This window comes from Leucoraja erinacea, chromosome 18 (assembly GCF_028641065.1).
Source record: "Leucoraja erinacea ecotype New England chromosome 18, Leri_hhj_1, whole genome shotgun sequence".
Classification (NCBI taxonomy): Eukaryota; Metazoa; Chordata; class Chondrichthyes; order Rajiformes; family Rajidae; genus Leucoraja; species Leucoraja erinaceus.
This window is the reverse complement of record NC_073394.1, coordinates 35670431-35688332: the sequence shown is the minus strand read 5'-3', so window position 1 is coordinate 35688332 and position 17902 is coordinate 35670431. Positions and strand designations below refer to the sequence as shown.

The following is a 17902-nucleotide window of genomic DNA, read 5'->3' as shown; positions in this document are numbered from 1 at the left end:
GGAATTCCGTGGGTCATGCAGCGTCTGCAGAGAGAAATAGACATTTTTCTGATTGGTACCCATCAGACTGGAGTAGAGGGGAGATAGCTGGTTGGGGTGAAGACAAGAGTTGGCAAGTACCGTAAACCCTTGCATCGACCAACTTCCTTCACCCCATCAGTCCGAATAAGGGTCCTAATCCAAAATACAGGTGTTCCTCCGGCATCTTGTTTTTAGTTTTGCTTAAGATTCCAATATCTACAGTCACTTGTCTCGGGGTTCATTTGATTGATGACCATGTCTTCGGAGAAGTGATTAGAGTAGAATGGGGCAAAACAGAATGTGGCTTGAGAAAATTGGATGATCTCTGAAAAGTAAATCATGCTAAACGATGTATGGATGCTGTTTCCCACAGAGGCATTTAGAATTAGGGTTTTTTTTTTTTAAGATTAGATTAGATTTGTTTATTGTCATTCAGACCTTTCGGTCTGAACGAAATTTTGTTTCCCTGCAGTCATACTAATAATAAAAAAATGACAAAAACACACAATCAACACAAATTTAACATCCACCACAGTGAGTTCACCAAACGCCTCCTCACTGTGGTGGAAGGCAAAATCTTAAAGTCTCTGTCTCTTCCCTCTTAGTTCTCCCTCTGCGCCGAGGCGACAGTTCAAACTCCGCAGGTGGTTGCTGCTGCCGCCGCCACAGCTCCGGAACCCTTTATTGGAGAAAATAACTTTTAATTTGCTCTTGGATGTTTTACTCAATTAGTTTGCACCCTAATCATCCTCATTCATGGAAAACGGAGCCAGTCCTGCAGTTAGTTTTATTCATTAGACACTTTTTGCTCTGATGTAATTCTGCTGAATCTGCATTACTCTAATTACTTCCTTCCTGAGGTACGACACTCTAGTTGCAGTCTAACAAGAGCTTTATGTAACTCGCAGGATAAAGTTCTGAGCCCTGTATGATATGTTGGAATCAATACGGCCTTCAAAAAACCTTTTAGCAATCCATTCTGGGGAGGGTGGTGGCAAGGTTGATTACTAAGCTTTTAAAAATTGATGGAAGAGCCATTAAATTTTGAAAATGTTCTTTAGGGACCATTGAACAGCTCGGGGAGAAACACATGTTACTTTGTGTTGTCTTTCAGTTCCGTGGTCCTGTCTGCTAGTGAAGTGGAGAGCAGTTATCAACACATGGGTGTCTATCACCATGACCAAACACTGACAAAGCCTGATGTCAGAAACCTGAAGAAGAAGGTAGGGGTGAATTAGGATGATATCTATTGCTTTCCCAAAGGGGAAGAAAAATAAAATTATTGTGTGGAAGCCTACATTTGTTTCAATTGGGCCAGTGATGTGTACATAAATTCTGATTTGTGCCCATGCTGGCACCTGTGAGTATTGTCCCTCTAATCTGCTCTTTCCTGCTTCCAAAGGAAGTTAACGAAAGTGTATTTGCACTGACTGTTGATAAGGAGGAGCGATCAGGTGTTGCTGCATCCTTGCTGGCTCCGCTCATCCCTGAGGAAGTGAAGAAAGCAGAGGAAAAGTGGCGGAAGAAATTGATTTGCCAGGAAGAACCAGAAGAGGTGGTGGTGGAGAAGGAGGAAGAAAAGGAGGAAGAGAAGGAGGTGGAGGAGGTGGTGGAGGAGGAGGAAGTCATGGAGGAGGAGGAGGTGGTGGAGGAGGAGAAGGATGCTGGTGGGGACACTGTGCACGCCGAAGAAGCCCCTCCGGAGGATCAGCAGACCTTGGACCCCTCCCAGGAGAGTGTGGAGGATGAGGAGGAGGGGGTGGAAAAAGAGGAGGAGGAGGAGTATACACGAGAGCTGGAACTGGTGCTGGAGAGAAAAAAGGTTAGATTGCACCCAGGAGACAGCGTCTCTTTAAACAAGATTTCATACCTGACTATACTTTGTGATAACCGCACAGAATTGATGTATCACTATCTGAATGCTTGTAAATTTCTAAACTGTATTTACAGGAGAGCAGAATGAGACCATTCGGCCTGTCAACTTGACGGACCGAATGGCCTCATTCTGCTCTCCTGTAAATACAGTTTAGAAATTTACAAGCATTCAGATAGTGATACATCCATTCTGTGCGGTTATCACAAAGTATAGTCAGGTATGAAATCTTGTTTAAAGAGACGCTCTGTCATTCAATCATGCCTGATAGATTTTCCCTCCCAACCGCATTCTCCTGCCTTTGACGCCCTTATCAAGAACTTATCAATTTCCGCTTTAAATAGTCCCAATGATTTGACATACATAGCCATCTGTGGCAATGAATTCCACACATTCACCACCCTCTGGCTATAGAAATTCCTTCTCATCTCTATTCTAAAAGTGTGTCCTTTTTGTCTTGGCGTTGTGTCCTCTGGTCCTAGATTCTTCAACTAATGCGAACCACCTTTTCCCATCCACTCTTAATTAGGCCTTTCATTATTTGGTAGATTTTAATGAGATCCCCCCCCCCCCCCCCCCCCCCCCCCCCCCCATCCTTTATAACTCCAGGGAGTACAGGCCTGGAACCATCAAACTCTCCTCAGTTTCACAATTTCCCTCACCAAACATTTGAATTTTGTTCAAAAGAGAGCTAAATACTACATTGTGGTGGAAGGAACTGCGGATGCTGGTTTACACTTAAGATAGCCACAAAATGCTGCAGGTCTGGAGAAAATGAATAAGTGATGTTTCATGTTGAGACCCTTTTTCAGACTAAGTCCGGGGAGTGAGAAACTGGAGGTATGAGGAGGTGCAATAAATGAAAGGTATGAAAAGAACAAAGCAAGGTCATTGGTCCATTGGTGGCTGTGGCAGAGGTAATAACTAGGGAGTACAAACAGTGAAACTAGTAGGATGACTAGGGTGGGTGAGGGACGGAAAGAGAGAATGCAAGGGTTACTTAAAATTAAGAGAAATCAATATTCATAATGTGCATTGTAGGCTGCCCATTGGGAAATAATGAGGTGCTGTTCCTCCACTTTGCATGTGGCCTCACTCTGACTGGAGGAGGCCCAGGACAGAAAGGTCAATATGGGAATGAGATGGGGATTTAAAGTGTTTGGCAACTGGGAAATCGTGTAGGCCAAGACATACTGAACGTAGGTGTTCAGCAAAATGATCGCTCAGAGTGCGCTTGTTTTTGCTGATTGTGGAATTATGCATTCACAATACATTGCGCATTATACATCGGAGGAATACATTGTGGTGTTTCTTTGAGGTTATCTTGAATCATGCCATGAGGGTGATTGGTTTGGGAAAGATGACTGATTTAAGCAAATTGGTTACCAAGAAGGGTTGATTTAAAAACCCAAGTGTGCAGGTTGAGTTGCTTTGGTGTTTACAGAGCACATTTTAAGCCACTTAGTGGGGAAATTCACATGCTCCATGGTGAAAATTGGCACAGAGCAAACATTTTGTGGCACAGTCGTGCAGCTGGGAGAGCTGCTGCCTCGCAGTGCCAAAGACATGGGTTCAATCCTGATCGAGTACTGTCTGGAGTTTATACGTTCTCCATATGACCGTGTGTTTCCTCCGGGTGCTGCAGTTTCCTTCTGTGTCAATTTGTGGGTCATTTGGCCTCTTTAAATTGCCCCTGGTCTTAGGGATTCGATGAGAAAGTGGGATAACATGGTGTGAATAAGAAAGTGTGAATGGGTGATCGATGGCCAGTGTGAACCTGATGGCCAAAATGACCTGTTTCCACGATGTATCCAACCTAAAATTAAATTTCCCCCCTCAAGGTTGAAATTGACACTAACAAGATTCAAAGATATACACAGAATTCTGGAGTAACACAGCAGGACAGGCAGCATCTCTGAAAAGAAAGAATGGGTGTTGTTACCCATTCCTTCTCTCCAGAGCTGCTACCTGTCCTGCTGAGTTACTCCAGCATTTTGTCTTATTTTTGGTTTTAAACCAGTATCTGCAGTTCTTTCATACACATACTAACAAGATTCATTTTGACAAGGACAATACCACATCCAACAAAGGAAAGTGTTTGTCTGTTTGTGTTTAATACACCATTTTCATCAATGTTACCATGCTGGTCTTCACAGGCAGAGCTGCGAGCGCTGGAGGAGGGTGATGCCAATGGGTCGAGTCCACGGTCTGATTGCAGCCAGGTTATGGTGCAGGATGGGCAGGTGTCCGAGAGCAGTAAGCATGTCCACAGGAAGGGGAAGTGGCAGGCACTTGCTCGCACCTTCAGTCCTGAATCTGCTAGTCGTGATTTAAACAACCTGGAACAGGACACAACCCCGGAAGAAGTGCATTCCACAGAACCTGGTAGGTTATCAGGGACATTTTATCTCTAAGGTTTAGTTCTGACCAAGTTACTAGTTGTTAACTTCTAAGTAGCGGACTTTTTCGGAAGTGCTTTCGTACCTCTGAGCGTTTATTTCTTTATACAGAAGTGTCTGCTCAGAGTGATTAAAACTGAACTAGACTAGTTGTTGCAACTATGGCCAGCTTCTATGGTCTATTTCCTATTTAGTCTTGGTACAATATTCAGAATCTGTGATCTTAATGTCTTGAGAGGTCGCAAGACTCATTGAAAAGAAAACTGATTTCATTCATTCATGGCGTCTAAAGCTGACTATTGAACACTCGTGGAGAGGTACTGTATGAGCGCACACTTCCCACAGCATTGTGATGCACAAGCACGACTTGAACATGGTCAAAATGAATTTGTCAAATATTCCTCTGCCGGTTTTTATGGTTAAAATGAGACTCAACTGCCAAGTAAAAATAATTTCCATTCTCTGCAGGGACTCCCAGCCTTGTTTCACATTGTCCCTTCAGCCAACAGGGAATTACAAAGGAACTGCAGTGTGGTAAATTGTCACACGCAACTTGCAACAGTTCCCTCTATTTAATTGCATGGCAGGAAATTTTGGGATTCTTAACTATTTTCTCTGCTTTTGATCTCTAGCGCCTGAGAAACCCAACAGCGATGCTGAAGAAGGTGACGTGGACCTTGAAGAGTCTGCAGAAAACGCGGCAGCTGCGCCAAAACCACCTCCAGAGGAAAAGGATGATGAATGTGAACTAAAGGTGGGATGCCTGCAGTGCAGGCTGGGCTCGTGTTGCTTTCCGGTGTTTAACATGCGCAGTAATGTTGTCCCGAACGGTGCATGTGTGCTGGCATTTGTGAAGATGTGCAGATGAGGTGCTGATTGCTTTCTGGGGAAGGAATGATCATGGGTTGGAACGGGATTGAGATGGATTAATCTTGGAGGGTATTGGAAGAGTACAAATGTGGTCTTGGGTGGGAAATGGCCAGGGAGCAATCTTGTGTGTTTGTACCAGTGGTCTCCAGAGGAGATGGTATAAAGGGGGTTGGCCTTTGGTGGGGAAATTGACTGGGGCCTTTTCCTGTTGCGTTTTGGGCAGTTTATGTGAGATTATGCCTTGAACTGGTGTTAGCCTTAAATTGGGCGGATTATTCCAGGATGTCGAAACTCATCCTGGCAAGTGGTGAATGTGGTCATGTTAATATTGATTCCAGGTTTTTGATCAGTTTCAGATTGCTGAACTGGCAAACACTCTTTCCAGTAAACTGGAATTCCTGGGAATTAGCAGACAGTCTATCTCCAACTTTCACTTCCTGCTGCTCCAGATCGAGGTTTGACACTGACTCATTTCTTCCACCTAGAGTTTCTTGTGTTTGAGGATGAATAGTTTTCAGAGGGTTTTTTTTTAGATAAAATGGTATAATTATCAGTGAAGTTCCTCTTAATACCACAGTACCACCTCTGCCCTTGCCACCAGAAGAGCGCAGTGGTAGTGCTGTTGCACAGTTGCAGCAACCTGATTGAATTCAATCCTGATCTTGGGTTGGCCCTTGTGGAGTGTTGTTTCCCTTGCATCCTCCAGTTTCTACTTTCACCCCAGACCTACTGGTTGGTAGATTAATTGGCCAACGTAAATTGTCCCTTGTGAGTGGGTGAGGGACGCGATCATTGGTGGGGGAGTTGGCGAGAGAATGGGTTACAGAGGATGAGACTGATGAATGCTCTGAGCCAGCATGGACTCTGGGCTGAATGGCAGTAAGAATATCTGAGATGGGGGGGGGGGTGTAGAAATAACAGCGAATATAAAAACTGCCTCTACATCCTATATCCACCAGCAATGTTAACTGGGGTCTTTGCAGCTGGTACACGGTGGCGCATTCTGCCCACCTGTTAGTCTTATCCTAGCCTTGTGCTTCATGTCAGACATCTATCCTTGCTTGATCTTTCACTATTGTCAACCAGCACCCCAGCACCAGATTTAAGAATGGAAATTCTTGCCTTGTCACTCTGTTCCTAAAACTGTTCCCCTGCCCTCCTTCCCCGACTTCACTTGTAGATAAAATGGATAACAGATCCAATATGTGCTGGCTGAACTTGATGGCTCCCAACAAAATCCATGCCATGGTTCCTCCTCCTTAGCACTGCTTGGCCCTGGGTCCCCGCCTGCTGATAGAGCATCTCTCCTGAGCTTTACGTACACACGGGAAATTTATTTGTAATCTTTTTTCTGTACCTGATCCTGTGCTGTGGTAGTTCTAGTGTTCTATTCTAATCGTTCACCTTGGGTTTCAGACTCGAATATCAGACTGGCGAGAAGGAGCACTGAATGGCCAATATCTCAAACGTAAACTGCAGGAAGCTGATTTACAGATTAAACACTATGAATCTAATGCATCCCCAAAAGGCTGGTCCTGCCATTGGGACAGGTACGCACTCTTCTACTTTTTCACCTTTCACCTTTGACACGTGACAACTGAACTGTGACCCCCCCCCTCCCCCCACCCTCCCCATCTCCACTTGACGACGTGGCAACAATAGTTGCAGACTGCCAGCTTTCTAAACTACTAATTTGGTAGCACACCCGCATGCGTGCAAATCCCAAAAGCAAAGCAATCATTGGACCAGCCTAAAATGTCACCCAAAAATTTTGGCAATTTCTCTTGCTGAGGGTTGAGTATTGGAGTTGAACAGATAGACTGCTCGTATAATATTGTTGAGGAAGGGAGTAACGATAAAGGGGAAAGGGGCGGGAGAGAGAGTGCGCGTGCAAGAAATGTCTGCGCTTTGCTGGAAATTTCTGGGATGGAATTCCTGAACCGACCACGCAACAAAGAGGGAAGGTGCCTCCTGCAGCTGCTGCGAAAGAAGACCAAGATTATTCCCGGAAGCACAGGTCAGAATTATTTTCTTTTCTCTTTTTTTACTGTTTACTGCATCTGTAAAACATGTTACTTTTTTTAAATACATATAAAAATTACTGTTTTATTTTTCAGCTTGAAGAATATTTTTGCACTAATTCCTTCCTTATTTGCTTCTAGAGTAAAAGGGATGTCTGAGTTACCCATCAGACGCCCTCCGTGCCACCATTACTAGGCATCCATTTCCTCTCTTCAAAATCAACAATAATTGGGCTGAAATTAATAACCGTTTTTTTTTTTTTTTTAAGTGGCTGATATTTTTTTTTAAATCAAATCTAAAACAAAATTGAATCACGAGGTTTCCTGTCCAACCTCTGCCATCCTAGATCTCTAGGAGCAGGAGGTACCAAACCTCCTGTGGGCAAAAAAAAACTCATCATTTTTTCGCCTCTGGCAGGGACTCTCTGCTGTTGCCTCCAACACTAAGTGTGTCCTTTCTGTCACGCCGTAGGGAGCACCGGCGGTATTTCTATCTCAATGAACAGACGGGCCAATCGCAGTGGGAGTTCCCAGACGTGGAAGAGGAGGAGGAGGCAGCCGAGAGTACATCGAGGCTGACTGGTGGCAAAAATATGCTCAGCGCTCCAGTGGGAGAGAGTGCAGGTATGACGAGGCACCCTGCAAGCTAATGGCTGGGGGCTCTCCATGGGTTTCTATTAAACTGCCTAACATGCCCTCTACCACATGGGTTCTTTGAGCAAAGAACAAAGTGCTGGAGCAACTCAGTGGGTCAGGCAGCATCTGTAGAGAGAATGGTCAGTCGACATTTCCGGTTGGGACCCTTTTTCAGACTGGGTTCCTCGTTTATCAGAGTGGAATGGCTGAGTGTTACGCTTGTGCGTTGGCCTCAGTCAGTCTGCTGGAAAGATTACTTGGAGAGAAAGGAGCGGTGTGTTTATTTTTAAGCTGTTGATTGAGGTCCACTTTTGAAGAGTGACTGCTGTGGTTTGGCAGAAGAAGGGGCCTGGGAGAAAATGTGATTTCTACATTCAATAGCATGTGATGTTGAGGGAATGGAGATCATGGGAGAAGATGGATGCCTTAAGGGAGCTTAGATAGATGGGCTTTTCTGTTGCTTTGCCGGGATTCACAGATACTGTTGACGAAACTGCAGTCTGCTCACCTATGCAATATCTTGGGTTGTTTGTTTCTCTCACTCCTGCGTTCCATCTGTTGATAACACTTTTATTTATTCTGCTTAAATCAGATCCCACAAATCCAGAGCTATCTGCGGGTCAAGGTTCTGCAGGAACTGCTGCCCAGCCACCCCCACCCCCTCTTCCTCCTCAACCCCCCCTTCCCTTGGATCTCCCGCCCCCCCCCCCCCACCTCCACCTTCCTCCCCTCCACCCCCACCCCCCCCCCCCACCACCCCCTCCTCCTCCCCCTCCAAGTGATGACGGCGACATACAAGAAGTGGAGATGGAAGTGGAGAGCAAAGAGCCGCCAGCACCAGGAACAGAAGATGATTGTTTGGAAAGGCCCCCTCTCTCCATCGTTCCGGTTACAACAGTCCAGCCTCCAGCAGTAAAGGTAGTGAGATTGTAGAGAATGCATGGTTTTAAACAACAGCCCCACCCCTTTCTTTCCCTCCGCGCCTGCGAGTTGGGTTAAGTGGGAAAGCATCTGTTATCTGTACATTATATCTTCTGCGGACTTCAACGCAGGCAGTGAACTGTCCTCTATGTAGGCTATGTGAAAGCAAAGAGTTACTACTGTGCATGTGCTGTCCTTTATTTAATCAAGTATGGGTCTCTCAGACTTTCTTTACTGGGGTAATGTTGTAACACAGCAGATTGGAACCTATATTGCATTTGACTGTGACCTGCTCCGCACATAATCCCCTCAGCATCTTGGGCATCATTAGTGCAGTCGGGTTCCGCAAACTGATGCAGCTCCCACCCTCAACTGATTGCATAATCTAGGCATGGTATCGAAGATGCTTCTAAACATGGAGCTGGTTGTCTTTCAGAGTAATTCTGCTTCAAGCACTCCTTCAAATCCACCAGCCTCTGGTCAAGCGGCCAAACCTGGCAAGCGGAAAGCAGCAGTGCTGACTTCCCTGGCAATGCCACGGAACATCACCATTGGAAGCAATCCTGTCCTCTACAGTCAGTCAGCCATGCTCGCAGGTAACAGCGGGGGGCGTGTTGACACTTTGTATTCTTGGGTTGCATTGTTGTAGGAAGCATGTGGTGCTGAGAATAAGAGTTTGATGCAATGGTATTGAACATGCTTATGCTTTGGGAAGCTTCGAAAGATGGAGCAAGCAGATGTTGATTTGCATTTTCCCTATTTAAATCGGATGTGTAAATGGGAAGGGTTCATCTGAGAAATTAGTCAGTACTGTTAGACAAATCCATCTGTGGATTCTGCAGCCAAGCTTTTACTCTGCTGTGAAGCTCCATGCTGATTTTCTTCACGGTTATCAAGGTGATCTGTGAGTGTTGCACCAATATTACTTTATTGTGAACAATGTGTAGAAATTGGCACGAGTTGTCGGAGTTGTGCCAAATCTCCTATGGGAGTAGAGGCATTGATATGCTTTCTTGACCATAGCGTCGATGTGATTGGACCAATATAAATTATTGACACTTGGGCCAAGAATTTAAAGCTCTCAACCATCTCCACTTCTGTACCTTGAATGCTGAAGTCAATGACCAGCTCAGTTGTATTACTGACATTGAGGCTCAGGTTATCTTGACACCACATTACTAAGTTCTCTATCTCCTTGCTGTACTCTGTCTCACCATTGTTCGAGATCCAGCCCACTACAGTGGTGTCATTTGCACCCTTGTGAATTGGGTTTAGGCTGAATTTTGCCCCACAGTTATGAGCGTATAGGGAATATAGTAAGGGGCTGAGAACTCATTCTTTTGAGGCACTGGTGTTCAAAATTATCATGGAAGCTGTTTTGTCACCCATCCTTTCTGTTTGTGGTTTATGGGTCAGGTATTCATGAATGCACTTGCATTGGGGGATATTGACTTGTGGGCCCTGGGCCGAGCATCGAAAATGTGTCCAGAATTTAACTTTTGTGACCCATGTCTGGTATTTACTTGAAATTTGGCACAGATTCGGATAAAATATAATTGAGAAGGAATTCATAACTTGTCAGTGCCAAACGTTGCATACTAATTAATTACGCTGATTTGAAAATTAGATCGAAAAAGTAAGCGCCATCTAATGCTCAATGCTCATTACTCTATGGGGAGCCTCCCAGCTGACTGACTGACCCTAATCCCAGCTCTACATTTTTATTTATCATTTTTATTTAACACATCATAACTTTATTACGATAAATCAGTTGGAAAACAAAATTATCAGCAAGGTTAGCATTACCTTTATTCCTTTGAAACCTTGCTATTGTTTTGATGTAATTAGGAGGCAGCCACGATCCCAGTGTGCTCGCTGCCTCGCTAGCAAGAAACAAAGCGCTGGATTGGTCAATTGGCGCCCGACACAATGTCAAATGTGCATTTATTGGACAATTGCTACTCGGAAAATTGGAGGTTTTTTCTCATATTTTAAAAATATGTGCAGGTCTGTTCTTGACGAGTTTCAGGTATGATTTCTATAATATTTTTTACACAATATGTTATAAATACAGGTAGATATGTGATTTGGGTCACGAAATAAAACAAAAAAGCACCTCGGCCCACAGTCTATTCATGGTCCAGGAAATTGGAGATGAGTTTCATTAAAGATGTCATGTATTTAAGGAGCGTGTGCTTTCGATCGTGGACTGGGTTTTTGTGGTTGCTTCTGGTACACTTCTCATATTAAACAATGGTGTTGACATTTGAGTGACCCCAGCGAAGTATGCTCATTTTCTTCATGGTTATCAAAGTGATCTGTGGATGTTGCAGAATTATATTGCTTTATTATGCACAATGTTTTGTTTTGTGTGAGATGCAGGTCCACAGATGCTGGCCACAATGATGTCTGTTCCTCAAATGCACCAGCCCATGCCTGCCCCGAGACCTCTTCTCCTGCCCAGACCAACCCACCTAGTGCGGATACCACGCCCTATTCCGCCACATCAAATACCAGTTGCGCCAGCTATTCCGCAGCCTCCACAAGTACCAGAGGTGCTCCCAGCTCCCGCAGTGGCTCAAGCAACCGAGAAGAGCAAGAAGGTGAAAAAAGACAAGGTAAGCTAGAGTGTATCATGCCAAGTAAGAATTTAATTGTTCTACCTGGGCCATCTATGTATAATATTAAAACTGTGTGTGTGTGTGTGTTTCTGCCTGTCTTGTGGTTGCCAGCCTTTGATTCGTTGCTACGCCAACACCAGACCCACAAACGCCAGATTTTTCCATTTCGGTAGAGATTTCACTTTTCATTCCAAGTATCCACTCATTAAATTTTGTCGTGTTTATGTACACGTTTTTAATAAAATCCTTCTCTCCCCCCCCCCCCTCACTCATTTTGTCGCCTCCTGCTGGCCAGCGACCATAACGGCTGTTGGCGCCCGCCTCTCGCCTCAAAGACGCCATTTAAAAACAGCCGCACTGCTGAGTGCTCGAATCTTCAGTTGGAGGACCACGTCTCCCGTGGGGGCTACGGGTAGGGAACGGCTGCGTTGGGGGAGCAGACCCAACGGGTCTGCACTTGATCTAGTATGACAATAAGACTCTCTTGACTGAGAGCAATGGAGAAGTAATAATAAAGGTGTTCTCGTTTCTACATCTTTCCTCTGACAGTGCAGAGGTCCTTCGGTCCACCCTGTCATGCTAACCATTGAGTACCCATCTGTAGTGATCCCACCTGGCAGCACTTGGTCTGTAGCCTTCATGCCTTGGTAATTCAGGTGCTTTCCCATTTTTGTTAAAAAGTTAAGTCTCTGATAGATTTTTACCAAAGCTAAAGCCCAGGTTGGTAATACTCAACAATCAGATTTGAACTGCGACCAAAATATCAGTACACATGATGTTATGTTTTGCAGCGCTCATTCCAGTCTCTACCAGATCTTGGGTGTTTGCAGGAAGTGTTGTGGTTGTGATGAGCTGATGACTCGTGGAGGGAGGAGGGGGGAGAAACGGGTCACTACTCGCTGAAGCTTCATAATTACTGTGAATTGCTTCCTGCAAGGGTTGTTATTCATGTGGGGGGGGGGCAGTTTTTGGTTCCATGGGGCTGGAATTGGTCCTTCACAAAGAATATTGCCCTTAAACCTGCAGCCATAATTCACAAGCTACTTCTGAATTTTCAAATGCCGTCTGGACATATTGAAGACATTTGCCACGGTTGTTGCAGATTTTAAGCTCCGTTGATTTCTATTTCATGGTGTTATTTCCCTGTGCCATGCAAGTGTGGCTCTTGTTTGAGCAGTACTGCATCACTTTGCTGCATCAAACTGTCTGGCGTAAAATTTCTGCAGCAACAATCTCTGGAATTAGGTTGTGTGAATTGTTCCCCGTTCTGCAGGCAAATTGAAACCGACCCTGTCCCATCAGGACACTTTTTCAGGATGTTTCCAAATCCTATCCTCCCAAGTACAATATCAGCATTAGAAAAACATCTTTGCAGAGTAATATTATTATGAGATACAGTTGATTGGGAGGTTGCGCTAATCATCTGTCGGTTACACCAAGCCTACGTTGGCAACATTTCAGCTCAGTGGATTGATGGGAGCTAGTTGGCACAACACTCTTCCCAATGGCAAACCTCCAGTAGTGGTAAATACTTTCCCTGTGCAGATGCTGATGGTGTGCAGCCCTCCAATGCAGTTTTGACTGATTGGAAATGGTGCCAACATGTGACAACTTTCAGAGATATGCTATATCTAAACTATTTCAGAATAAGAAGAGTAAAACGAAGATGCCGTCATTGGTGAAAAAGTGGCAGAGCATTCAGCGGGAGTTGGATGAGGATGAGCAATCGAGCTCCAGTGAGGATGAGCAGAGAACAGTTCAGGCGCACAAGCGGATTGAGGAGTGGAAGCAGCATCAGCTGATAAGGTGAGCAGACTAATCCTGGTCATGATTTGCAGGAGGATTAATGCTCCATAGTCACACGTAGTGCAACGGATAATGCAGCTCAAGTCAAAATCTAACCTGTAATAGTTGCGCTGTATAATAATGCATATTCATTCATAGTAATTTCATCTGATATAGCCCGATATAACAAAAAAACACATTAATGCCAAACTCTAGGAACCTTATCTTTAAAAGCACCACTGCTTTTCACCGTACCTCTACACGTGACAATAAACTAAACAAAAACATTGACTTGGTTTATACAAAATTCTGTTTGTAAACTGTGTAAAATAACCTGCATTTAATAGCTTTGTGTTTGTCCAAGGATAATATCAGTGCGTGAAAGATCTTTGCCTGTCACATCACTCCCAAACGTTTGTCATTTCTTCAGAGGAAAGAAACTGATCATGTGCTCCTGAGGGCGATTAATATTTCCCAAGTTTTAGACCGCAGTTGACGGCCCATTTGACCCAACCAGTCTGCACTCCACTTGATCCTCCTCCACATTCTTCAGCTTGATGCATCAACATGACCCACTACTACCATCACCTTGTGCGATTGTCCTTCCTCTTAAATACATCTATACTATTTACTTTATCCATTCTTTGTGGGAATGAATTCCACATTGCTTTGAATAAGAAATTTGCAGGTTTGCAAATTTATGTGGACAGCCTCTTGTTATGCTCTTCAGCTCGTGGAAATCTTCTCCCCGTTTCCTTTCTGTTAAAGACCATTGGCTTAAAGACTTGGTATCCCTATGCTTTCTTGAGAAAAGAGACACGTTGTCTGTGTGATATCATCCTCGTAAATCTGTACACCCTGTCCATTGTCCTTGACCATACCCTGTCCATTGTCCTTGACCATAAATGTGCTCCTGGTGTGGTGCAAATGATTCAAGTTTAGCAAAACCTGCTGACTTTGCAATCCAGTCCCTTAGCCACAAATCCTGGAGTTTGGTTTATGGCGATGTAAAAGTGTTCCACAAATTTATTTTTACTCCTAGATTCCTGTGTCTGTATCTACCCAGGCTTTCATCTCTATCTCACAGTTAACTGTCGAATCGCACCTGTCATGTAGTCTCTCAGTCTAAAGCTTATTAATGTCCTTCTGGAATATGTTGTGATATTTCTCTACATTAACTACTTCCCTCAACCCCAAAATTGTTTAGTATCTGAACTTCAGAAATTGTCAGACTGGTACAAGTTGTGAGCAGCAATGGTTCCACACTGACTTGTGCGGACCAACCTTTTCCCGCTACTACTAGTAGTGGATAATTACTCAGCTGCCCACTTTCTCTCTTCAAGCTGACAAGCAATTCATTCCGCCGTATTCCTTCATCTTTTTAATTAAACTGACATGATGTGCCTCATTCATTTTCAGTGTTTGACACCTTGCCTAATACCCTCACTTCTCTACTATTAACATACTTTCCGTCCACCTTTTCCACATCCCCAGTTGCTACCTTAGATCATAATTAGTCCGTGAATCTCATGAGCATATAAATATTTCCTTTCTTGCACTCAACTTTTATGTTTCACAATTTTGTTCCACCTTGTCTGCTGATATTTTGTCCATTTTATCTTCCCAACTATCCTTTTTTGAAATCATATTTTCTCCAACTGCTTTCATGATACAGCAAAACATTTGATAAACTGCCGGTAGACACAAAATGCTGGAGTAACTCAGTGGCACAGGCAGCATCTCTGGAGAGAAAGAAGGATAAACTGCCATCTGATTGTTTGAAATCCCTATGTTTGGGCTGCTCTGTAAAATATTTTTTTTAATTGAATTAAAAATGTTTGGGTATTAATTGGGCATAATTTCCATTAATCCAAATATTACCACATCTTCTGCCTTATTAATGGAGTTTTACTGTACATATACCCTCTGTTATCACCCAAATTATCTATTATGAGCCAAATGGCCACTACAACCAACTTTGCTAAGCACTTGCGCTTGCTCCACCTAGGCCTACTGGATCTCCCGGTTGCTAACCATTTTAACTCTCCTTCCCATTCCTCACTGACCATGCTCTTCTGGGCCTCCTCTGTGGCCAGTGTGAGGCCACAGTCAAACTGGAGGAACACCTCATATCTTCTGCCTGATTAATGGGGTTTAATGGAATGTTGAATTCTCTGATTTCAGGTAACCTTCCACACATCACCCCCCTTCCCCCTCCCCCTCCCCCCCCCCCCCCCCCCCCCCCCCACACCCCAGTCTCTTTGCCTTCCCTGTGTGTCACCTGGATTCCCGCTTATTTACCTCGTCCCCCACCACCCATTTCCTCCCCCTGGCTTCACAAACCAGCCCTCCCCCCTGCCCCAATAATCCGAAGAAGGATTGTCCCAAACATCACCTGTCCATGTCAGGAGATGCTACCTGACCTGCTGAGTTACTCCAACACCTTTTGTGTATTAACCAACATCTGCAGCTCTTTGTTTATTCATCACAGGAGCAGTTCCTTCAGCCCACAATGTCTATCCTGAACATGGTACCAGGTTAAACTAATTACCTATGTTTGCATAGGACCCATATCCTTCCATTCCCTACATACCTGTGTGCCTCTCTTAAATGCTACTATCTTGAATGCTTCCACCACCACCGGGTGCATTCCAAGCATCCACCACTCTTGATGTAAAAAAAGGCCCTTGTATTTCCTTTAAACCTTCCCCCTCTGAGTTTAAAGCATGCCCCTCACATCTTCATTATGCATTCCTCTCTGATCATAAAGCTACAGTGCCCTCCATAATGTTTGGTACAAAGACCCATCATTTATTTGCCTCTGCTCTACAATTTGAGATTTGTAATAGAAAAAAAATCACATATGCTTAAAACGCATGTTGTCAGATGTTAATCAAGGCCCTTTTTGTACATTTTGGTTTCACCATGCAGAAATTACAGCTGTGTTTATACATAGTCCCCCCCCCCCCCCCCCCCCCCCCCATTTCAGGGCACCATGATGTTTGGGACACATGGCATCACGGGTGTTTGTAATTGCTCAGGTGTGTTTAATTGCCTCCTTAATGCAGGTATAAGAGAGCTCTCACCACCTAGTCTTTCCATCACCTTTGGAAACTTTTATTGCTGTTTATTAACATGAGGACCAAAGTTGTGCCAATGAAAGTCATAGAAGCCATTATAAGATTGAGAAACAAGAATAAAACTGTTGGAAACATCAGCCAAACTTTAGGCTTACCAAAATCAACAGTTTGGAACAACATTAAGAAGAAAGAGCACTGGTGAGCTTACTAAAGCAAAGGGACTGGCAGGCCAAGGCATGAATGGCTGCTGAAGGTACTGGCTCGCCTATCTTCATTGATGATACAACTGCTGTAGCCCCCAAAACAAGCATAAGCTAAGGGTGCCTGCAATACAGTCCTGGAGAGCATCACCAGAGAAGACACCCAGCAACTGGTGATGTCCATGAATCGCACACTTCAAGCAGTCATTGTATTCAAAGGATATGCAACAAAATACTAAACATGACTATTTTCATTTACATGACATTGCTGTGTCCCAAACATTATGGTGCCCTAAAAATGGGGGGGGGGGGGGGGGGGGGACCATGTATCAACACTTCTGTCATTTCCTACATGGTGAAACTAAAATGTATAAAAATGGCTTTTATTTAAATCTGACAAAGTGCACTTTAACCACATGTATTTTTTCTATTACAAATCTCAAATTGTGGCGTACAGATGCAAATAAATAAATGATGGGTCTTTGTCCCAAACATTATGGAGAGCACTGTATGCACACTTGTTTTTGACATTTGCACTCTGGGTACAAAAACTTCTGACACTCTACCCTGGTGATGCCCCTCATCATTTTATACTCTTCTATCAAGTCTCCCGTCACCATCAAGCTCGAGAGAAAGCAAATTTGGCCAAACTCCCTATAATTAAAACACTCTATTCCAGGCAGTGTTCAGTAAACCACTTCTGCACTCTCTTCGAAGCTTCCAGTAATGGTACAACCAGAACTGCACTGAATTTCTAAGTATTTCTGTTTCTTTGTATTTCTTACCTCAATCACCTGTGTTTATCTGCAGTGGGCAAGCTGAGAAAAACGCCAACTTTGAAGTGTTACCAGACGACTGGCGAGAGAGACTGAAGAGGAGGAAAATGACTTCAAACTCTTAACATTTTAAGTTTTGTACTGTGTGTAAACTATTTTTCTACCTTTATACAGAACTGTTTATATTTGTGTAAATCACTGAAAGTGAGTTAGATAGTAGGTCTGTGAGCCGTTCAGTGCATGAGCATATTTGGTGAATTGTACCCTGCTTTCAATTTTCTAGTATTGAGCTATTAAAAAAAGAAACTCCATATAATAAAATGATGTGCATCCCAGTTGTGAACTAATGGTGCCCATTTGAAGTTTCATATGTGCTGTACATTTGTATATAGCAATAAACTTTTTTTTACAATAGCTTGGAATGTTTTATCTGAACTAATCATATTTTGTTGCTTGCCTATATGTTCCACCCTGTTCAAAATGAACCCCATGTGTGTGCTGAATTGCTCCTACTTCTTTATGAACAGAAATTATACAAGTCCAGGGAACTATAAACCATCTTAGTTTTGGTTAAAATGGTGTTGGAAAAAATAATGGTACAGGTATTCCATTCTACAAGACCTTGGTTTGTTTCTGTAATGTAATATGTAATTCTACACAAGTTCCTTGGCCTACTAGTCTAAAGAAGGTTCTGGCGCA

General features: G+C 43.8%; 1 protein-coding gene across 2 annotated transcripts in view; it reads left to right on the top strand.

The window, feature by feature from the left end:
- fnbp4 (formin binding protein 4) overlaps positions 1-17617 on the top strand; it is a 35298-nt gene extending 17681 nt beyond the window's left edge. The window contains exons 6-18 of one of the 2 annotated variants that reach the window (XM_055649853.1): positions 1136-1244; positions 1424-1579; positions 1664-1843; positions 4051-4279; positions 4926-5047; positions 5502-5618; positions 6580-6713; positions 7657-7808; positions 8413-8738; positions 9178-9337; positions 11124-11359; positions 13008-13168; positions 17238-17617. In XM_055649853.1, the coding sequence (XP_055505828.1) occupies positions 1136-1244; positions 1424-1579; positions 1664-1843; positions 4051-4279; positions 4926-5047; positions 5502-5618; positions 6580-6713; positions 7657-7808; positions 8413-8738; positions 9178-9337; positions 11124-11359; positions 13008-13168; positions 17238-17328 (2173 nt within the window). In that variant the 3' untranslated portion in view covers positions 17329-17617. Of the gene's footprint in view, positions 1-1135; positions 1245-1423; positions 1583-1663; positions 1844-4050; positions 4280-4925; positions 5048-5501; positions 5619-6579; positions 6714-7656; positions 7809-8412; positions 8739-9177; positions 9338-11123; positions 11360-13007; positions 13169-17237 lie in introns of both variants that reach the window. The other variant, XM_055649852.1, reaches the window with a different exon arrangement.
- The last annotated feature ends 285 nt before the right edge of the window (positions 17618-17902 follow it).